General features: G+C 44.7%; 1 protein-coding gene across 3 annotated transcripts in view; it reads right to left on the bottom strand.

Annotated features, from left to right (window-relative positions):
* Positions 1-24,222, bottom strand: part of LMTK3 (lemur tyrosine kinase 3) — an 89,923-nt gene that overhangs the window by 31,589 nt on the left and 34,112 nt on the right. For 2 of the 3 annotated variants that reach the window (XM_056544471.1, XM_056544472.1), the window contains exons 4-7: positions 17,695-17,845; positions 16,946-17,016; positions 16,436-16,554; positions 2,135-2,222 (exon numbers count right to left, since the gene is read on the bottom strand). In XM_056544471.1, the coding sequence (XP_056400446.1) occupies positions 2,135-2,222; positions 16,436-16,554; positions 16,946-17,016; positions 17,695-17,845 (429 nt within the window). The remainder of the gene's footprint in view (positions 1-2,134; positions 2,223-16,435; positions 16,555-16,945; positions 17,017-17,694; positions 17,846-24,222) is intronic. The other variant, XM_056544473.1, reaches the window with a different exon arrangement.

The raw sequence follows: 24,222 nt of genomic DNA, 5'->3' as shown, positions 1-24,222 counted from the left end.
AAAGAGTCACATGAACAATCCAGCGATCATTTGTGTGTCTCTTGCCACACAATAATTAATCGATCCTTACTTCCTAAATATGTACCAATCTGTTAGGTCTGCCCATATGAAAGTACTCTTAGTCTAAGTTTCTACTTGTTTTTTTTTCTGGCAGTTTTTGGATATCTGCCACTACAGAGCCAAAGCCAGAAGTGTATTCAAAAGGAATAGGACATATAAAGGAAGAACTTACACTTCTCCTCCCTTATGGATCCACTTCTGACTTAGGCTCAAAAACTGCAGTGGCAGTATTCCAAAAACTGCCAGAAAAAAGCCAAATGGAAACTTAGCCTAAGGCCACATTATAAAAACTAATTTTTCAGTTACAGAAAATCAATGTGGATTCTGTGACAGAAATCTGTGGCACACCCTTGGAAACTACAATATAGAGGAGGAAGATAGAGTAGATAGAGAACTGGGGATAGGTAATAAACTGTGGGTGGAGAGGGGTTAGAACAGCAATAGGAGAGGTGTATGTATACTAATGCCAGAAGACTTTAACTACCCTGATATAGAATGGAAAGTCTATAAAACTGCAGGTCCAGCAAAGGAAATACATTTTTGTCAATAATAAAGGACAGTTACCTTTCTGAACTAAAGCACTTCTCAACAATACACTTGGTTAAATTGTGGGTGAACAGGAGTCCAACAAGGGGTCACTTACTAAAATACGTCCATTAGGTCCTGAGATATGTCCCCCAGAAGATCCTCTGCTACATTCAGTGAATTGCACGCTAGAGGTGGGTCTTTGCCTGCTCAATTTGCATATTCATAGTCTGTGGCTCCACGTTCTAGTGACGTGGAGTCACTGTTCACGTAAGCGTTCTGCTCATTACGACATGAGAGCTGAATATAGTCATCGCATATGCTCTATGCAAAGAGTAGAGCGCTCATGTGTCCAGCGACTCCACGTCACTAGGACGTGGTGTCACAGGCCATAAATATGTAAATTAAGCCGGCTTGGCCGCTTCACTAGCACACAATTCATGATTTTAGCAGAGGATCTTCTGGGAGACCTATCTCCAGACCTACTGGACATATTTTAGTAAGGGACCCCTCGTTGGACTCCTATTCACCCACACTATGACCCAGTGGGTTTAGTATAGGTGAACCGGCTGACAGTTTTCCTTCAGACTTTAGGAAGACCAATTTTCACCAACTTAGAGGACCTTTTAAAAGTACACAAGTTATTTGGGACATTTTGAAGAGCAAGATCTTGAGAACGACACATACCCTACGGAATTAAATGTGTTAGAAATTGGAGAAAACCATTGTGGTTAACCAAAACAATTAATGATGAAATAAATGATAAAAAGGAACTGTCCAGACTACTGAAACAAGAAGGTAGTGGGGAGTACTACAAAATGTATGGTCTGTGCGGTGGAATGGGGCACATTAAAAAGCCTGATGGTAACTGCAGCAGTCAGTACTGCCGGATAGCGGTTTTGCGTGATGGCCCTGACATACAGAGGGATCCTAAGTTGATGCTGTATATAACTTACAATGCACTCTCAGAGCACATCATAAGTTTAAACTATTGTAAATCTAGGGTCCACTGTATATAATGAATCCATAGCTGGGGAAACAACATAATCCTTTTGTGGGTACAGTATGTGGTAGGGTTATATAAATGGTACAGGGTATGGCAGCATTTTATTCAGAGCACCAGAGGATAATGTGTGTGGTAGGGTTATATTTATAATTGTCTTTACATAGAAGATAAGAATCAATGACAAAATGTGAAACCCATGGCGGTGTGGACTAGATAAAGAAGGAGAAAACGTCACCTGTGAGTCACTGATATTGTGTATTCTGTCTATGTCCCATAAGAACTATAACCACTTCAGTTCTGTAGTGATGATGGGTGAAACAACAGCTCCTAGAATACCCTTTACCACTGCTAAGGGCAAACTGGGAGTTGTCATTTGAAATGGTGGAAACCTCAGTGGTGTTTTATCCTTACTTGACAATTGGCATATTTGATTATTACAGTTGAAAAAAATTTCCGTGATGCGCTACACTTCGCATGTCTGTCACGGCAAGAAGGGAACCTGTTAAAAATATGAATCCCACATCAGGATAACCTTACACTTACCAGCTGGCAAAACTCCATGATGAGGAGGAACGGGATAGTTTCTGTGCACAGTCCAAGGCATTGTAGGATGTTTGGATGTTGCAGGCTTCTTAAAGGTAAAAAATAATACCCTTCAATAGAATTATGCTCAAATAAACTGAACAGAATATTATAATTCTACATAGGAAATCATTTGTGTTCATTTTAAAAATTGTAGAACATAGTGTAGAACAAGCTGATAAACACACTGAATGTTTACTACTTAACCCCTTAATGACCAAGGCCATTTTCACCTCAAGGACCAGGCCAATTTTATTTTAGCGTTTTCGTTTTTTCCTCCTCGCCTTCTAAAATCCATAACTCATTAATATTTCCATGCACAGAACCATATAAGGTCTTGTTTTTTGCGTGACCAATTGTACTTTGTAATGAAACCTCTCATTTTACCCTAAAATGTACGGCGAACCCCCAAAAAATGTTTTTAGGGAGAAAATTTTAATGAAAACCAAAATTTTGCACATTTTGGAGGGTTTTGTTTTCACACTGTACACTTTACGGTAAAAATGACATGTGTTCTTTATTCTGTGGGTCAATACGATTAAAATGATACCCATGGCTAGATACTTTTATATTTTTGTACCGCTTAAAAAAAGTCTAAAACTTTTTGTACAAAATCAGTAATATAAAATTGCCCTATTTTGACCACCTATTACTTCTTCATTTTTCCGTATATAGGGCGGTATCAGGGCTCATTTTTTGCGCCGTCATCTGTAATTTTTTTTAGATACCACATTTGCATAAATAAAACTTTTAGATAATTTTTTATTAATTTTTTTTTGAATAAAATGTGACAAAAAAGCAGCATTTTTGGACTTTTTAAATGTTTACGTTTACGCCATTCACCGTACGGGATCATTAACATTATATTTTCATAGTTCGGACATTTACGCATGCGGTGATACCAAATATGTTTATTAAAAAAATGTTTACGCTTTTTGGGGGTAAAATGGGAAAAACAAACAATTTTCATTTTTATTGGGGAAGGGGATTTTTTCATGTCCCCATAGGGGACTATCTATAGCAATCGTTTGATTGCTAATACTGTGCAGTGCTATGCATAGGACACAGCCCTGCTCAGTATTATCGGTGATCTTCTGCTCTGGTCTGCTTGATCGCAGACCAGAGCAGAAGACCCTGGGAGACGGCCGGAGCCAGGTGAGGGGACCTCCGGCTTTCATGCTGGATGATCGGATCCCCGTGGCGATTCAATCATCCAATCAAAGTGCCGCAATGCCGTGATCTGTATTGATCACGGCATCGGAGGGGTTAGTGGCGGACAGCCGCGCGATCGTGGATGTCGGCCATTACGCTAGCCGCCGGAACCTGCCGTGTATGACGTGAGCACCCTTCTGATGCTTGCGGTCATACACAGGACGTAAATGTACGTCCTGGTGCGGGAAGTCCCGCCAAACCAGGACGTACATTTACGTCCGTGGTCGTTAAGGGGTTAAAGGGGTGGAATTTAACAGATTTGTAAATTACTTCTATTTAAAATCTTAACCCTTCCAGTACTTATCAGCTCCTGCAGCTATGCTGCAGCAGATGTTGTATAGTTCTATTCAGCCTGACCACAGTGCTCTCTGCTGACACCTCTGTCCATGTCAGAAACTGTCCAGAGCAGGAGAGGTTTGCTATGGGGATTTGTCCTGCTCTGGACAGTTCCTGACATGAACAGAGGTATCAGCAGAGAGCACTGTGGTCAGACAGAAAAGAACTATACAATTTCCTTTGTAGCATACATCAGCTGTGAAGGATCTGAAAGGATTCAGATTTTTAAATAGAAGTAATTTACAAATCTGTTTAAATTTTTGGCACCAGTTCATTTAAAAAAAAAATTAGTTCCACGGGAGTACCCCTTTAAAGTTTTGTCTTGAAGAGGAACTGTACAAACATGATCTGTTACCATACAAAAAGATCTGTTATCATACTGTTTTGCCCTGTTTATAAGAAGCATAATTTCTTGCTACACACCTTTCCCCCTTTCCCGAGACACTACAATTAAACATAATAATAGGTTTGCTATCTGTACTTAAAGGATATCTGTCATCAGTGTCACCTTCACTAACCTGTTGATACAGACAGGTAGCGCAGGTGACACTGATGTCAACGATACTTACCTGGTCCTGTCCCCTGCTGTAGTTCTCCTTGGGCAGAGCTTATTGAGGTCACCACTGCTGTTTGCTAGCAGCAGGATCCAGCAGAGAACAGCAGCAGTAACGTCACTTAGTTCTGCTCATGCTCAAAGTTGGCCCCAAAATGGAAGATACGACGGAAGATTGGGGGAAAACCACAGCATGGAACGGGACCAGGTAAGTATCATTGTCATCAGTGTCACCTGCACTACCTGTCTGTACCGGCAAGTTAGTGCAGGTGACACCAATGAAAGATTTCCTTTAACTTTATTGCAAAATGGGGTGTCAATGCTCGACTTAGGACCGAGGGGGCGTGATTCATGTTTGGGGTGTGTGATTATGCAGCTCCTTATCACCCCCCCCCCCCCCCCAGAGCCTAGCATTCACAACTCATTTTGCAATAAATGTCCCATCCATCTGACTATTCAGAAAAAAGTACAGATAGTCAACCACATAATAAAACCTTTATATTTTGCAATAAGGGGTGTAGCATGAAAGTACAAACACATTTAAAATCAGAGCATCTGGTCAATCAGGTCAAAATGGTATAACCCATGTAGTTTCTGAGTTGCACATCCATGGGCTTACTGAATAAGAATAAACGTTAGTGTTGAATATGAATAAGAGACCTTTCTGGCATGTATAAAAAGTAAAACAAGGCAAGGCTAGAGAACTTGAGTAAAGCAAACAAATTTTTGCTTTCAGTGAAGTAAATAAAATGACAAAAGTTATTAAGTTGCCATAAGCAGCGGTAATACTTTTTGTCTAAGCTAATTTTACCCATGATGCCCAGTACAATTCCTCTGACATATCATATAGCTTTTTCAGCAGCTCTATAGGGATGCAGATCCCAAGACTCTCTGTGCATTTATGTGCTGGGAGTTATTTTCTATACAAGGTACAAGGCAGCTCACGGAAATATGATGAAATCTCAATATGATGAAGGTAAGGCCTATGTCAAGAGCGTCATGGCTCTCCATAACATTGGGAACTAGGCAGATATGAAACTATGGAGTAGGATGGACACCCTTTCGATTTTTCCCAGAGGGTCACTTGTACATGCTATATTACTTATATTCTATATGCATAATTCTAATTAAGTCCCTGATAACATGCCTAATGAAGAGTCTGGTACAGACTAGAAATGTGTTGCGGGTGCTTTTATAATAGATTTTTATAGTTCCAGCTATTAATAAACAGTAGCTTTTTTGCCACTCTTCAGAAACATTGTTTATGTTTGCATTTGAGCCCAGTGGTTTTGGAGGGGCCCATGAGGCAGCTGACCTATCTACTTACATCATACAAGCCTTCAGGTTGCTGTGCCCTGAGCACAATTCCATTTGGTAAACTGATAAGCTTATAACTACTACAAGATTGTTTGAATTGCTGCACTAGGAATACGCTCTTCTTTTAGTGCTGAAGTATTATTTAAAGGGGAACTCCGGTACATAGGTACTCATCTCTTATCCACAGGATCCTTATCCACGGAGAAGAGGTTGCGCCATGCATGGGGACAGCTGGAGTTCCCCTTTAATTAAACATATTCTTCACCTTACTAGATCCTTGATGAGCATAGGTTCATTTACTACTGCAAATGTGCTGGAATTCAGGTATAAAAAAATTGGCTTACATTTGTTTTAGACATTTTTAGACACTTTTCTGTTGAATTCAACAAAAAGGTGACTCTTCTAAAAGGAGGGTATAGCTTAAGATTAAACATAATGCCTCAAAAATGCACCAGAAGATTGTAGTGCAGTTCAAGCCAACTAACAGTTGGACTAAACTGAGACTAAACAGTCTGCGATTGTGACTGCCTTTCAACAGATTTTCCATATTCTTGTAACACTCCATAAATAAGTTTGACACTACTCCCCAGTGATCCTAAACCCTCTCACTATCAGGCCGGCACCCTCAGGGCCGGTGTCACGATGCCGGCTGGCAGGTAGTGGATCCTCTGTGCCAGAGAGGGATTGGCGTGGACCGTGCTAGTGGACCGGTTCTAAGCCACTACTGGTTTTCACCAGAGCCCGCCGCAAAGCGGGATGGTCTTGCTGCGGCGGTAGTGACCAGGTCGTATCCACTAGCAACGGCTCACCTCTCTGGCTGCTGAAGATAGGCGCGGTACAAGGGAGTAGGCAAAAGCAAGGTCGGACGTAGCAGAAGGTCGGGGCAGGCAGCAAGGATCGTAGTCAGGGGCAACGGCAGAAGGTCTGGAAACACAGGCAAGGAACACACAAGGAACGCTTTCACTGGCACTAAGGCAACAAGATCCGGCGAGGGAGTGAAGGGGAAGTGAGGTGATATAGGGAAGTGCACAGGTGTAAACACTAATTGGAACCACTGCGCCAATCAGCGGCGCAGTGGCCCTTTAAATCGCAGAGACCCGGCGCGCGCGCGCCCTAGGGAGCGGGGCCGCGCGCGCCGGGACAGAACAGACGGAGAGCGAGTCAGGTAGGGGAGCCGGGGTGCGCATCGCGAGCGGGCGCTACCCGCATCGCGAATCGCATCCCGGCTGGCAGCGGAATCGCAGCGCCCCGGGTCAGAGGACGTGACCGGAGCGCTGCCGCGGGGAGAGTGAAGCGAGCGCTCCGGGGAGGAGCGGGGACCCGGAGCGCTCGGCGTAACAGTACCCCCCCCCTTGGGTCTCCCCCTCTTCCTAGAGCCTGAGAACCTGAGGAGCAGACTTTTGTCTAGGATGTTGTCCTCAGGTTCCCAGGATCTCTCTTCAGGACCACAACCCTCCCAGTCCACTAAAAAAAAATTTCTCCCTCTGACCTTTTTGGCAGCTAAAATTTCTTTGACCGAGAAGATGTCCGAGGAGCCGGAAACAGGAGTGGGAGGAACAGACTTGGGAGAAAAACGGTTGAGGATGAGTGGTTTGAGAAGAGAGACGTGAAAGGCATTAGGGATACGAAGAGAGGGAGGAAGAAGAAGTTTATAAGAGACAGGATTGATTTGACACAAAATTTTGAAAGGACCAAGATAGCGTGGTCCCAACTTGTAGCTAGGGACACGGAAGCGGACATATTTAGCGGAGAGCCATACCTTGTCTCCAGGGGAAAAAACGGGGGGAGCTCTTCTTTTCTTATCCGCGAACTTCTTCATGCGTGATGAAGCCTGTAAGAGAGAATTTTGGGTCTCTCTCCATATGATGGAAAGGTCACGAGAAATTTCATCCACAGCGGGCAGACCAGAGGGCAAGGGAGTAGGGAGGGGGGGAAGAAGGTGACGGCCGTACACCACGAAAAATGGGGATTTGGAGGAAGACTCAGAGACCCTGAAGTTATACGAGAATTCGGCCCATGGGAGGAGATCTGCCCAGTCATCCTGGCGGGAGGAAATAAAATGTCGCAAATAATCACCCAAGATCTGGTTAATCCTTTCTACTTGTCCATTGGACTGGGGATGATATGCAGAAGAAAAATTTAATTTAATCTTGAGTTGTTTACAGAGAGCCCTCCAGAATTTAGACACGAATTGGACGCCTCTATCTGAGACAATCTGCGTAGGCAATCCGTGAAGACGAAAAATGTGTACAAAAAATTGTTTAGCCAACTGAGGCGCAGAAGGAAGACCAGGAAGAGGGATGAAATGTGCCATTTTGGAGAATCGATCAACGACCACCCAAATAACAGTGTTGCCACGGGAAGGGGGTAAATCAGTAATAAAATCCATACCAATCAGAGACCAAGGCTGTTCGGGGACAGGCAGAGGATGAAGAAAACCAGCGGGCTTCTGGCGAGGAGTCTTATCCCGGGCACAGATAGTGCAGGCTCGCACAAAGTCCACAACATCCGTCTCCAGAGTCGGCCACCAATAGAAGCGGGAGATGAGTTGCACAGATTTCTTGATACCCGCATGACCTGCGAGATGGGAGGAGTGACCCCATTTGAGGATTCCGAGGCGTTGGCGAGGAGAAACAAAGGTCTTTCCTGGAGGAGTCTGCCTGATGGAGGCAGGAGAAGTGGAGATCAGGCAGTCAGGTGGAATGATGTGTTGCGGAGAGAGTTCAACTTCTGAGGCATCCGAGGAACGAGAGAGAGCATCGGCCCTAATGTTCTTATCGGCAGGACGAAAGTGAATCTCAAAATTAAATCGGGCAAAGAACAGAGACCACCGGGCCTGGCGAGGATTCAGCCGTTGGGCAGACTGGAGGTAGGAGAGGTTCTTGTGGTCGGTGTAGATAATAACAGGAGAACTTGATCCCTCCAGCAGATGCCTCCATTCCTCAAGTGCTAATTTAATGGCTAGAAGCTCTCGATCCCCGATGGAGTAGTTCCTCTCCGCTGGAGAGAAGGTCCTAGAGAAAAAACCACAAGTGACAGCATGCCCGGAAGAATTTTTTTGTAGAAGAACAGCTCCAGCTCCCACTGAGGAGGCATCAACCTCCAATAGGAAGGGTTTGGAAGGGTCAGGTCTGGAGAGGACGGGAGCCGAAGAAAAGGCAGACTTGAGTCGTTTAAAGGCGTCTTCTGCTTGAGGAGGCCAGGACTTGGGATCAGCATTTTTTTTGGTTAAAGCCACGATAGGAGCCACAATGGTAGAAAAATGTGGAATAAATTGCCTGTAATAATTGGCGAACCCCAAAAAGCGTTGGATGGCACGGAGTCCGGAGGGGCGTGGCCAATCTAAGACGGCAGAGAGTTTGTCTGGATCCATCTGTAGTCCCTGGCCAGAGACCAAATATCCTAGAAAAGGAAGAGATTGGCATTCAAACAGACATTTCTCAATTTTGGCATAGAGTTGGTTGTCACGAAGTCTCTGAAGAACCATACGGACATGCTGGCGGTGTTCTTCTAGATTGGCAGAAAAAATTAGGATATCGTCCAGATATACAACAACACAGGAGTATAACAGATCACGAAAAATTTCATTGACAAAGTCTTGGAAGACGGCAGGGGCGTTGCACAGTCCAAAGGGCATGACCAGATACTCAAAGTGTCCATCTCTGGTGTTAAATGCCGTTTTCCACTCGTCCCCCTCTCTGATGCGGATGAGGTTATAGGCGCCTCTTAAGTCCAATTTAGTGAAGATGTGGGCACCTTGGAGGCGATCAAAGAGTTCAGAGATGAGGGGTAAGGGGTAGCGGTTCTTAACCGTGATTTTATTAAGACCGCGGTAGTCAATGCAAGGACGTAGGGAGCCATCCTTTTTGGACACAAAGAAAAATCCGGCTCCGGCAGGAGAGGAGGATTTACGGATAAAGCCCTTTTTTAGATTCTCCTGGACGTATTCGGACATGGCAAGAGTCTCTGGGGCAGAGAGAGGATAAATTCTGCCCCGGGGTGGAGTAGTGCCCGGGAGGAGGTCGATAGGGCAATCATAAGGCCTGTGAGGAGGTAGAGTCTCAGCTTGTTTTTTGCAGAAAACATCCGCGAAGTCCATATAGGCCTTAGGGAGACCGGTTACTGGAGGAACCACAGAGTTACGGCAAGGGTTACTGGGAACCGGTTTTAGACAGTTCTTGGAACAAGAGGACCCCCAACTCTTGATCTCCCCAGTGGACCAATCCAGGGTAGGGGAATGAAGTTGAAGCCAGGGAAGTCCAAGGAGAATTTCCGAGGTGCAATTGGGGAGGACCAAAAGTTCAATCCTCTCATGATGAGATCCGATGCTCATAAGAAGGGGCTCCGTGCGGAAACGTATGGTACAGTCCAATCTTTCATTATTTACACAATTGATGTAGAGGGGTCTGGCGAGACTGGTCACCGGGATGTTGAACCTGTTGACGAGAGAGGCCAAAATAAAATTTCCTGCAGATCCAGAGTCCAAGAAGGCCACTGTAGAGAAGGAGAAGGCAGAGGCAGACATCCGCACAGGCACAGTAAGACGTGGAGAAGCTGAGTAGACATCAAGGACTGTCTCACCTTTGTGCGGAGTCAGCGTACGTCTTTCCAGGCGGGGAGGACGGATAGGACAATCTCTCAGGAAGTGTTCGGTACTAGCACAGTACAGGCAGAGGTTCTCCATACGGCGTCGTGTCCTCTCTTGAGGTGTCAGGCGAGACCGGTCGACCTGCATAGCCTCCACGGCGGGAGGCACAGGAACAGATTGCAGGGGACCAGAGGAGAGAGGAGCCGAGGAGAAGAAACGCCTCGTGCGAACAGAGTCCATATCTTGGCGGAGTTCCTGACGCCTTTCGGAAAAACGCATGTCAATGCGAGTGGCTAGGTGAATAAGTTCATGTAGATTAGCAGGAATTTCTCGTGCGGCCAGAACATCTTTAATGTTGCTGGATAGGCCTTTTTTGAAGGTCGCGCAGAGGGCCTCATTATTCCAGGACAATTCTGAAGCAAGAGTACGGAATTGTACGGCATACTCGCCAACGGAAGAATTACCCTGGACCAGGTTCAACAGGGCAGTCTCAGCAGAAGAGGCTCGGGCAGGTTCCTCAAAGACACTTCGGATTTCCGAGAAGAAGGAGTGTACAGAGGCAGTGACGGGGTCATTGCGGTCCCAGAGCGGTGTGGCCCATGACAGGGCTTTTCCGGACAGAAGGCTGACTACGAAAGCCACCTTAGACCTTTCAGTGGGAAACAGGTCCGACATCATCTCCAGATGCAGGGAACATTGGGAAAGAAAGCCACGGCAAAACTTAGAGTCCCCATCAAATTTATCCGGCAAGGATAAGCGTATCCCAGGAGCGGCCACTCGCTGCGGAGGAGGTGCAGGAGCTGGCGGAGGAGATGACTGCTGAAGCTGTGGTAGTAACTGTTGTAGCATAACGGTCAGTTGGGACAGCTGTTGGCCTTGTTGCGCTATCTGTTGAGACTGCTGGGCGACCACCGTGGTGAGGTCAGCGACAACTGGCAGAGGAACTTCAGCGGGATCCATGGCCGGATCTACTGTCACGATGCCGGCTGGCAGGTAGTGGATCCTCTGTGCCAGAGAGGGATTGGCGTGGACCGTGCTAGTGGACCGGTTCTAAGCCACTACTGGTTTTCACCAGAGCCCGCCGCAAAGCGGGATGGTCTTGCTGCGGCGGTAGTGACCAGGTCGTATCCACTAGCAACGGCTCACCTCTCTGGCTGCTGAAGATAGGCGCGGTACAAGGGAGTAGGCAAAAGCAAGGTCGGACGTAGCAGAAGGTCGGGGCAGGCAGCAAGGATCGTAGTCAGGGGCAACGGCAGAAGGTCTGGAAACACAGGCAAGGAACACACAAGGAACGCTTTCACTGGCACTAAGGCAACAAGATCCGGCGAGGGAGTGAAGGGGAAGTGAGGTGATATAGGGAAGTGCACAGGTGTAAACACTAATTGGAACCACTGCGCCAATCAGCGGCGCAGTGGCCCTTTAAATCGCAGAGACCCGGCGCGCCCTAGGGAGCGGGGCCGCGCGCGCCGGGACAGAACAGACGGAGAGCGAGTCAGGTAGGGGAGCCGGGGTGCGCATCGCGAGCGGGCGCTACCCGCATCGCGAATCGCATCCCGGCTGGCAGCGGAATCGCAGCGCCCCGGGTCAGAGGACGTGACCGGAGCGCTGCCGCGGGGAGAGTGAAGCGAGCGCTCCGGGGAGGAGCGGGGACCCGGAGCGCTCGGCGTAACAGCCGGCTTTAGGGCAGGGTAAATCAGGCACTTCTCCTGCTTTATCTATTTTTCATATTTTCTTACCTGGCCGCACTCGGCAGGCTCAGGTAACATGGCGGTTCTTATGGCTGTGTGGATAATATGACGAGTGACGTCTCCTGCCGGCTCCTCTGCATGGCGTCAGGGACGTCACTCCTCATTCGCTGCAGTGCCGGCTGCTTAAGTTTAGCAGTCCGACCGCGGCTGCAGGGAATAAGGTGTGACGTCCCTGACGCCACGCAGAGGAGCCGGCAGGAGACGTCACACGTCATATTATCCACACAGCCCACAAGACCCGCTGCATTACCTGAGCCTGCCGATCGTGGCCAGGAAAGGAAATGTGAAAAATAGAAAAAGCAGGGGGAGAGGGGGGACCTAATATGGGAGAACTATGCTACCAATCTAATGTTGGGGAATTATACTGCCTACCTAATGTGGGGGAACTACAACCAAATAAGGGGGAACTACAACCTAACGTGGGGGAACTATACTGCCAACCTAATGTGGGGGAACTATACTGCCAACCTAACGTGGGGGAACTATACCACCAACCTAATGTGGGGGAACTATACTGCCAACCTAATGTGGGGGAACTATACTGCTAACCTAATGTGGGAGGGACTGTACTGCCAACCTAATGTGGGGGAACTATACTGCCTACCTAATTTGGGGGAACTACAACCTAATGTGAGGGAAATATACTGCCTACTGAATGTGGGGGAACATACTGCCTACCTAATGGGGGGGGGGGGACTATACTGCCTACCGAATGTGGGGGAACATACTGCGTACCATTTTTGGGGGAACTATACTGCCTACCTAATGGGGGGAAACTATACTGCCAACCTAATGTGGGGGAACTACAACCTAATGTGGAGGAACTACAACCTAATGTGGGGGAACTATACTGCCAACCTAATGTTGGGAAGCTATACTGGCAACCTAATATGTGGGAACTATACTGCCAACCTAATGTGGGGGAACTACAACCTAATGTGGGGGAACTACAACCTAATGTGGGGGAACTATACTGCCAACCTAATGTTGGGAAGCTATACTGGCAACCTAATATGGGGGAACTATACTGCCAACCTGATCCCTATAACTCTTTTATGTTTCTGTATATGGTGATATTTGAGGGTAATTTTTTGTGCTTTTATTTGTAGTGTTTATCGGTACCATTTTTGTTTCGATGGGACTTTTCAATTGCTGTTTAGATATTTTGGAAGTGACCAAAAATGTGCAAATCTGGTTAGTGCACTATTACGACTTTTGGGGCCCCTCTTTTGATTTTGCCTAGGGCCATGCTAAGCTTAAAACCGGCCCTGGGCACCCTGCCCGTCCTGCAAGAACTCGAAACAGATGACTACAGATGAGTTGTCATGGTTTACATGAAATCCAACATAGAAGAAATTCACCTCGGCACTCATCTGTTAAAACATAACTTTTATTTCCACATCTTCATAAAAACAGCCAGCCTCCGGTGGGATCGGGAAACAGAAAAAAACGCTGCAGCCGAGGCTGCGCGGGTGGTGGTGGGCGGCAGCAAACTCATTTCTCGGTCTGCCCACTTCCTCTGGCCTCCTTGGAGCCGTTTTTTCTGTTTCCCGATCCCACCGGAGGCTGGCTGTTTTTATGAAGATGTGGAAATAGGTGAGAGCCGAGGTGAATTTCTTCTATGTTGCAATAAAGAAGATGTTTGTTGGCTAAACACTGTCTCCATGTGCAGTTGGAGTCTTTACATGATTTTTATATGAACCTTATCAAAAAGTTTAAGTCTTTGTCAGCTAAAAATTAACCAGTAGTCTGATACCTCATTTATATGAGTGGAAATATACATATGTAATTCAAATGTTTTGTTTGATGTTTCTTTCTTTAAAAAGTGTTCTTCAGGGGCTTAAAAGATACATACAGCTACTCCAGCTTTTCTGTATAGGGATTTGGGACTCCATGCACTCACTTTTAAGAAAAGGTATTTGCATGGGTTAGTCCTTAATAACAGATAGAAAGATACTAGGGCGGAAGAAAGATTAGAGGCTGTGTGATGTACTCAAATAAAATAATTTCCGTTGTTACAATAAGTTAATTTTACTTTTCCTGTTGATCTCAACAATTTCAGTTTCTTCTGAATGTTCTAAGAGGAAACAAGTCTGCAAGGCAGAGATCTAGGTCATATTCCTATTATGGATAAGAACATCACAGATCAGTGGTTGACTTTGTGCGCAAGATAATCCTTCACATACATTTTTAAATTGGGAAGATTTTCAACTGGCTCCAGAAAGTTAAACAGATTTGTAAATTACTCCTATTAAAAAAATCTTAATCCTTTCAGTACTTATGAGCTTCTAAAGTTGAGTTGTTCTTTTCTGTCTAAGTGCTCTCTGATGACACGTGTCTCGGGAACCACCCAGTTTAGAAGCAAATCCCCATAGCAAACCTCTTCTAAACTGGGCGGTTCCCGAGACACGTGTCATCAGAGAGCACTTAGACAGAAAAGAACAACTCAAATTCAGAAGCTCATAAGTACTGAAAGGTTAAGATTTTTTAATAGAAGTAATTTACAAATCTGTTTAACTTTCTGAAGCCAGTTGATATATAAAAAAAAAAGTTTTTTCCTGGATAACCCCTTCAATAGTGGTAACTATAGAGCAGATACAAGAGAAAGGAAGAGTAATAAAAACATGAGCAGAGGAACATGAATGGATGGAAACCCTATGTGTATCAAGGTGTAACTGTGCCAATAAATCAAGGTTCTTCTGAAAAGGGTATCAAATGCTCATGTGTTGTCCATATGCATCATCTCATTTATCTTACTGACAAGAAGCACAGACAGTAATATTCCCAGCTGCCCATTTATGGCATATTCAAAGGATATGCCATTAATGTCCGATGTGGGTACCATCTCTAGAACCTCTGCCTAAATCCAAAATGATTTCTGTCACTTAGGGGTTAATATACCAGCGTTATATGTGTTTACTTCAGACATGCATTTAAAATCGACAATAAAAAAAATTACATTTTTGGAAGGATTATTCCAATTTTAATGTGACTGTTAAAGTCATCAAATTGACAGTAACAAAAATAAATACCGTAACAGTAAATAATTAATTAAAAAGGTTTTGTGATTTTTTTTAATGTTCCTTGTTATAAGCTACATAATAAAAAATCCTAAATCTTGAGTTTTCAATCTGAATCCAGAGGGCAGTTCTACTTAGTATATCTTTGTATAACTCTGAAGTAAGGATCGCCCACTAGACGCCTAAATATAGAAAGCAAGGATATAAGTGACTAAAATTTAACATAATTTAAAAGTAATATAACATTATTCCAACAAAACTATACATCAGTCTACTCAGCTCCTTCTGCTCCATAACATGATGCCTACAGATAAGACACCATGCTCAATAAGAAAGGTTCCTTTAAGATCTGAATACAATCCTTATGTTGTCCATTTTTGTACAACTGGTAGCTTAAAGGGGTATTCTGGTAAAAAAAATATGATTGCGGGGGGCCCCGCTGCTGAGACCCCCCGCGATCTCCCTGCAGCACCCGCATTCTACTACCATCACGCCCCCTCCCATAGACATGAAATGAGGGGGCGTGGCGTGACATCACGTCCCCAGTCCTGGAAACCCGGAGGTTTCCGAAACTAGAGACGCAGTACCTGCATAGAATGCAGGCGCTGCAGGGAGATCACAGGGGGTCCCAGCAGCGGGCCCCCCGCGATCAGACATCTTATCCCCTATCCTTTGGATAGGGGATAAAAGTTTTTTTCCTGGAATACCCCTTTAAGGCTGATTATCTTACAGTATTTAAGCAGATGTCATCTAATGTCTAATTCACATCATGTTTTGGGGATACGGCAGCTGGATATGGCGGGAGAATTTGAAAACCTGCTGCAGCCGAATCCCTGCGGACCCGTGTCACACGCCATTCATTTAAATAAGCTGGACAGAGTCAGTTAGTGACTCCAATTGGCAAATTTTTAGATCATATCTGGTTTTGTTGTTGGACTGAAAACCCATGGTCTAAGGCTGATAAAACAAGATATGGTCCAAAAATGAGCTGATCAAAGTCCATCCGACTTATTCAAATGAATGGGGTGCAGAATGGAACGGGTACGGCGGGGATACAGCAGCAGCCAATTTTCAAAATTTCCTCTGGCTGATGTATCCCCAAAACGAGATGTGAAAAAAATGTCATTCTATTAATTACTAGTTGCCAACTTTGATACCATGTGCTATGCGTCTGTGTATAACATAGTTTCCTACACTTATCGCTTCTAGCTGTTAGTCATACCATGATCACAAGCACAAGGTTAGATACAGTTTGTTAACATAAGTACCCTGATAAGACTTTCTTTACATCACTCCCTACCAAAGGTCTCCAACCCTTATTTCTGTCTCACTAACACTATACCATTATGGTGGCATATACGGTACTTAAAATGTTGCATTTTAAAATGTTTCAATATTGTAAGTATTCATTGTGTTTTGAACGTAAAGGCAAAGTTACAGTAAAACAGAATATTAGGACATCTGGAATAATTGCCACAAATCAGTTACCTGTATGGCTGTGCTTCAGACAGAAACTTTCGTTGTTCTAAAGGGCTGGCATTGACCCGCAGCTCTTTAACCACTACCTGTGCAGGAGTGTAGTCTGAGAATATCTCCCCCAAGATGACCTTCAAAGACATTATAGAAAAAATCAGATCAGAAACATCAGGTGAAATGCCCAGTGAATATAGATGCTGTATGGTACGAATAGTCCCCTACAAGCAATGTTTTCAGTGTGCCCCCTATGAACTTAAAGGAAAGCTCTGTTTTTGAACAACAACAATTTATAATTGTCCAGAGTTTGCATGTACATTATATAAGATGGTAAGTAACAATGCATGTGCTTTACTGATCAGCGATTATGCTTGCACGCATTGCTCCCCAGCCCTGGATGCCCCCTCACAGTATAGATTATATTTCTGAACTTTTCCCTTCCCCACTCTTCTTAATCCCCATCCCAGAAATCTGAATACATTCTAAATGGCAAATTGAAAGAATAAAACCAATATCTATACTCACCTTTCCAAACCAGCCATTCCCAATCTCCTGAAGGTAGCTTAGGTCCTGCCGACTAAATCCTGTCTGTTTTACTGCATAGGTAGAAAATTTGGTTAATACAAGGCTTTCCATTAACATGAATGGTACCTGTGTCATCACTAAAATTTTACATATTCTCAAATTTTCTGGGTATTTTACTTTGATGGCCTCTCCTTAGCAAATACACAATAAGGGCCAGAAGTAAATGGCTCAATTCATTGTATAGTGGTGGGGCCGGGTTATTGCAGCACAGTTCCCATACACTCCACCAGTTTACAAGTCAGTGGTTTAAATGGTATGGCCAAGGCGTATGTACAATAGTGGCAGACCATGCAGCTACTATAAGAACCCTTGGAAAAAAGGGGACCCCATACCAGTTGGTACCATTCCTTTTTCAACTGTGCAGAACTCCTTTCTCCAGGGAACTCCATTGTCAACAAATTACTGGAGTGCTGTATTTAGCAGACCTTTCTGCCCTGAGGGGCAAAATCAGGCGCCATAAAGAGGAGGTCCATTTCAATATTTGCAATGGGACCTTTGCAACCCTTTGTTTTATGTACACCACTGAGTTTGGCTGATATATATATATATATATATATATATATATATATATATATATATCTCAAATATAATCAAACAATATCAAATATAATTAAAAAAAAACCTAATTGGCTCTCTTATCACACCTGAAAAGAGTTATAGTACTACCAGTGCTTATTTGAGATGGATACCTGTTTTAGGAGCCTGTGTATTGGGGACGGGTAAAGACACCTCAGAGAGAGGAAGAATGTAGACATCAGGAATAGACTGGGAGGAGGAGGTCTCCTCAGCAGGTGGAGTGTACTCCCCAGAAAACTCTTCTCCATCTGGATTTTCAAACTCCTAAAAAAACATAGCGACATAGTGAGGGAGAAGAAAATGTACAAAAGACATGTTATCTTGTATTGCGATTGGCAATATGCAGTAAGTACTTCTGAAGCACTGCTGTTAGTGTTCTTTAAAGGGGTACTCCACTGGCCAGCTTTCAGAAGTAAAGTGTTTTCGCGCTGCTGGAGTCGGCCACACCCCTCGTGACACCCCTCCTATTGACTTGCATTGGGGGGGGCATGACTGTAACATCATGAGGGGCGTGGCCGACCCCCGCAATGCGAAAACAGAGTTCGGAATATTTACTTCTGAAAGCTGGCCAGTGGAGTACCCCTTTAACCACTTAGGGACCACGGGTATACAGGTAAGCCCTGACACCCTGGTACTTAAGGACCAAGGGCATTACCTGTACGCCCGTAGGAATTTCGGTCCCCGCCGCTCGCCGGGGAGGGACCTGAACGGGATGCCTGCTGAAATCATTCAGCAGGGATCACGTGACAATGCCTAGGGGGGTTTTGAGACCCCCCCCCCCCCCCATGACGGCGATCAACGCAATTCACACCGGCAATTTGCGGTGATTCCGGGTCATACGGATCTCCGGTGACCCAGAAAATAAGGGGGATCAGGGTTTTCCAAGACACCAGATCCCCTTGAAGGGATAGGAGTGAGGTGGCAGGGGTGAAACCCCACCTATCCCTGCTATTGGTCGGTCAGAAGCGACTGAACAATAGCAGATTGGGGGCGGGGGGTTAAAGTTCGGTTGTCCCGCTCTGCCCACCCAATGTAGTTAGGGCTCCCTGGTGCGGCTCCTTGGTGCGGCGATCCCATGGAAGCCGGTGAGTTGTTGCCTAGCAACATCTGGAGGGCTTCAGTTTGGAGACCACTATACAGTGGTCTGTAAACTGTAGCCCTCCAGGTGTTGCAAAACTACAACTCCCAGCATGCCCAGACAGCTGTTTGGGCATACTGGGATTTGTAGTTTTGCAACATCTGGAGGGCCACAGTTTGGAGATCACTGTGCAGTCTTGGCATGCTGGAAGTTGTAGTTGCGTACCTCCAGCTTTTGCATAACTACATCTCCCAGCATGCCCTTCAGTGATCAGAACATGCTGGGCGTTGTAGTTTTGTAACAGCTGGAGGCACACTGGTTGGAAAATACTGAGTTAGGTAACAGAATCTAACTGAAGGTTTTCCAACCAGTGTGCCTCCAGCTGTTGCAAAAGTACAACTCCCAGCAAGCACGGTCTGTCAGTGCATGCTCGGAGTTGTAGTTTTGCAACAGCTGGAGGTTTGCCCCAATGTGCATGTACAGGGTACATTCACACAGGCGGGTTTACAGTGAGTTTTCTGCTTCATGCTTGAGCTGCGGCAAATTGTTTGCCGCAGTGCAAACTCCTAGCGGGAAACTCACCGTAAACCCCTGCCAGTGTAAATGTACCCTAAAAACACTACACTACACTAACACATAATAAAGGGTTAAAAACAACATATACACCCCCTTACACAGTCCCCCCCCCCAATAAAAATGAAAACGTATCGTAAGGCAGTGTTTCCAAAACGGAGCCTCCAGCTGTTGCATAACTACATCTCCCAGCATGCCCTTCGGTGATCAGTACATTCTGGGAGCTGTAGTTTTGCAACAACTGGAGGCACACTGGTTGGAAAATACTGAGTTAGGTAACACTGTCTGTCAGTGCATGCTGGGAGTTGTAGTTTTGAAATGGCTGGAGGTTTCCCCCCCCCCACCCCCACCCCCACCCATGTGAATGTACAGGGTACATTCACACGGGTGGGTATACAGTGAGTTTCCTGCTTCAAGTTTGAGCTGCAGCGCAAACTCCCAGCGGGAAACTCACCGCAAACCCTCACCAGTGCAAATATACCCTAAAAACACTACACTAACACACAATGAAGGGTAAAACACTACATATACACCCCCTTACACTGTCCCCCCCAATAAAAATGAAAAACGTATCGTACGGCAGTGTTTTCAAAACGGAGCCGTCCAGCTGTTGCAAAACAACAATTCCCAGCATTTCCGGACAGCCACTGACTGTCCAGGCATGCTCGGAGTTTAGCGACAGCTGGAGGCACCCTGTTTGGGAATCACTGGCTCAGAATACCCCTATGTCCCCCCCTATGCAATCCCTAATTTAGTCCTCAAATGCGCCTAGTGCTCTCTCAATTCAGAGCCCTGTCGTATTTCAAGTAAACAGTTTAGGGCCACATATAGGGTATTTCCATACTCGGGAGCAACTGCACTACCAATTTTGGGGGGCTTTTTCTCCTTTTACCCCTTCTGAAAAATAAAAGTTGGGGTCTACACCAGCCTGTTAGTGTAAAAAAAAAGTAATATTTTACACTAACATGCTAGTGTTGTCCCATACTTTTTATTTTCACAAGAGGTAAAAGGAAAAAAAGACCCCCAAAATTTGTAACGCAATTTCTCCTGAGTACTGAAATACCCCTTATGTGAGCGTAAAATTATCTGCGGATGCACAACATGGCTCAGGATGGAGCGCCCACTATGTACATTTGAGGCCTAAATTGGTGATTTGCACAAGGGTGGCTGATTTTACAGTGGTTCTGACATAAACGCAAAAAAATAAATACCCACATGTGACCCCATTTTGGAAACTACACCCCTCATGGAACGCAACAAGGGGTATAGTGAGCCTTAACACCCCACAGGTGTTTGACGAATTTTCATTAAAGTTGGATGGGAAAATGAAAAAAAAATATTTTTTTTAACTAAAATGCTGGTGTTACCCTAAATTTTTCATTTTCATAAGGGAAAATAGGAAAAAAGCATAGGTAAGAACATACCCCATATGGGGATGTAAAGTGCTCTGTGGGTGAACTACAATGCTCAGAAGAGAAGGAGTGCCATTGGGCTTTTGGAGAGAAAATTTGTCCAGAATTGAAACCCACCAAAGTGCCAGAACAATGGACCCCCCCCACATGTGACCCCATTTTGGAAACCACACCCCTCATGTAATTTAATAAGGGGTGCAGTGAGAATTTACGCCCCACAGATTTTTGGAACAGTGGTCCGTGAAAAAAAAATGTAATTTTTCATTTGCACAGCCCACTGTTCCAAAGATCTGTCAAATACCAGTGGGGTGTAAATGCTTACTGCACCCCTTATTAAATTTGGTGAGGGGTGTAATTTCCAAAATGGGGTCACATCTGGGGGGATCCACTGTTCTGGCACCACGGGGGGCTTGGTAAACTACCATTACAAACAAATTCTCTTTCAAAAAGCTCAAAAGCGCTCCTCCTCTTCTGAGCATTGCAGTGTGCCAGCAGAGCACTTGACGTCCACACATGGGGTACTTCCATACTCAGAAGAAATGGGGTTACAGATTTTGGGGGGAATTTTCTCCTATTACCCCTTGTAAAAATGTAAAATTTGGGAGAAAACCAGCATTTTAGTGAAAATATTTTTTTTCCATTTACACATCCGAATTTAACAAAAAGTTGTCAAAAACCTGTGGGGTGTTAAGGCTTACTGTACCCATTGTTACATTACTTGAGGGGTGCACTTTCCAAAATAGTATGCCATGTGTTTTTTTTTTTTTTGCTGTTCTGGCACCATAGGGGCTTCCTAAATGCGACATGTCCCCCGTCCAACCCCCCCCCCCCCCCCCCCCCAAAAAAAAAAAAAAAAAAAAAAATTTCAGCAAAATTTGCTTTCCAAAAGCCAAATGTGACTCCTTCTCTTCTGAACATTGTAGTTCGCCCACAGAGGATTTTACGACCTAACATGGGGTTACAAATTTTAGGGGGCATTTTCCCTCATTACCCTTTGCAAAAATTGTAAATTTGGGGGAAAAAAGACCTCTGATATCTTCCAAAAGTAAAAACATGTCAACTTTATGATGCCAACATAAAGTAGATATATGGTATATGTGAATCAATATAAAATGTATTTGGAATGCCTATTTTCCTTACAAGCAGAGAGCTTCAAAGTAAAAAAAAATGCAAACATTTTTTTTACTGTTATGGCATCATGGGGGCTTCCTAAATGCGACATGCCCCCCAAAAACCATTTCAGCAAAATTCACTCTCCAAAAGCCCAATGTCACTCCTTCCCTTCTGAGCCCTCTAGTGCACCCACAGAGCACTTTACATCCACATATGAGGTATTTCCTTACTCAAGATAAATGGGTTTATACATTTTGGGGGCATTTTCTCCTATTACTCCTTGTGGAAATGAAAAGTTTGGGGTAACACCAGCACTTTAGTGTTAAAAATCAAATTTTTTATTTTCACGTCCCACTTTAACAAAAGTTCAGCAATCACCTGTGGGGTGTTAAGGCTCAGCGGACCCCTTGTTACATTACTTAAGGGGTGTAGTTTCCAAAATGATATGCCATGTGTGTTTTTTTTTTTTTTTTTTTTTTTACTGTTCTGGCATCATGGGGACTTCTTATATGGGACATGCCCCCCAAAAACCATTTCAGCAAAATTCGCTCTCCAAAATGCCATTGCCGCTCCTTCCCTTCTGAGCCCTTTAGCGCACCCACAGAGCCCTTTACATCCACATATGAGGTATTTACCTACTCGAGAGAAAAGGAATTACAAGTTTTCGGGGGACTTTTTACCTTTTACCCCATGTAAAAATGAAAACAATGGGGCTACAATAACATTTTAGTGTAAAAAATGGAAATTTAGATTTTTCTCCTCCATGTTGCTGCTATTCCTGTGAAACACCTAAAGGGTTAATAAACTTTTTGATTGTCATTTTGAATACTTTGATGGGTGAAGTTTTCATAATGGAGTCCATTATAGGGGATTTCCAACATAAAGACCCAAAAATACACTTCTAAACTTAACTGGTCCCTGAAAAATTCTGATTTTGAAATTTTCGGGAAAATTTTGAAAATTGCTGCTATACATTGAAGCCCTCTGATGTCTTCAAAAAAGTGAAAACATGTGAATCAATATGTAATTTATTTGGTATGTCTATTTTCCTTACAAGCAGAGTGCTTCAAAGTTAGAAAAATGCCACATTTAAAACATTTTCCTGAAATTTTTGAATTTTTTCTCCAAGAAATAATGCAAGTATCGACGTAAATTTACCACTAACATAAAGTAGAATATGTCACGAAAAAACATTTTCGGAATCAAATTTATAAGTAAAAGCTTCCCAGAGTTATTAATGCATAAAGTGGTAGAGGTCATATTTACAAAAAATGCTCCCGTCCTTAGGGTTATAAAGGGCTTTGTCCCCAAGGGGTTAAGGTGAAAATGGGCTTGGTCTTTAATGGGTTAATAATTGTCAATTCTACTAGGGTATAATTACTGAAACTGGTCAGTATTACAAATACACAGGTTAACAGCAATATATGAGAAGTACTTACTGCATATTGCCAACCACAATGCAACTACATCTTGTGTTTTGTACCCTGAATGAAAACGCTTATTTATAGGTAACACTACAGTGAAATGTTCATATGTGGGAATACATTTATTCCACATTACTGCAAGTGGTAGCACGTGGACTAATAATGGAACATGCACTTGATGGGAGTTATAGTCCAGGGGCTGAGGGGCAGATCACACCGGGTCATTCTCCAGAGACCCGCTGCGATCCGCATTTATTAACTGTAAAAGCCTGCGGCACATGCGGCTACACTGTACTCCCGGCGGGGAATACTGTATACGCTGTCATCATTCATAGTCTCCGCCACCAGGAGACGGAAGCTCTGATTGGTGAAAAGCTATTCACCAGTCAGAGCTCCTGTCTCCCAGCGTCAGAGGTTATGAATTATGAAAGAGTATACAGGAGCCGGCGGGGAGCACAGTTAATAAATGTGGATCGCAGCGGGTTTCTGGGGAATGACTTGCTGCGATCTGCCCCTCTGCCCCTGGACTATAACTCCCATCATAGACAGAGTCTGTTCCATGATGGGAGTAGTTGTAATATTGCAGCGCTGAGGGATGGCACTTAAACATCCCCCCGGCTGCAGGACTTTTAGGACTACTAATCCCATCATGGACAGACTCTGCCCATGATAGGAGTTATAGTCCAGGGGCTGAGGTGCAGATCACAGCAGGTCATTCTATAGAGACCCACTGCGATCCGCATTTATTAAATGTACAAGCCGGCGGCACATGCGGCTCCACTGCGCTCCCCGCCGGCTCCTGTATACACTGTCATAATTCATAATCCCCGTCGCTGGGAGACGGGAGCTTTGATTGGTGAAAAGCTATTCACCAATCAGAGCTCCAGTCTCCTGGCGGTGGGGATTATGAATAATGACAGTGTATACAATATTCCCCGTCTGGAGCCGGCGGGGAGTGCAGTGGAGCTGCATGTGCCGCCGGCTTGTTAACTTAATAAATGCGGATTGCAGTGGGTCTCTGGAGAATGACCTGCTGCGATC

The sequence above is a fragment of the Hyla sarda genome, chromosome 10 (genome assembly GCF_029499605.1).
Source record: "Hyla sarda isolate aHylSar1 chromosome 10, aHylSar1.hap1, whole genome shotgun sequence".
NCBI classification, from domain to species: Eukaryota; Metazoa; Chordata; class Amphibia; order Anura; family Hylidae; genus Hyla; species Hyla sarda.
Note: the sequence above shows the minus strand (reverse complement) of the source record. Positions and strands in the feature narration are given on the sequence as shown.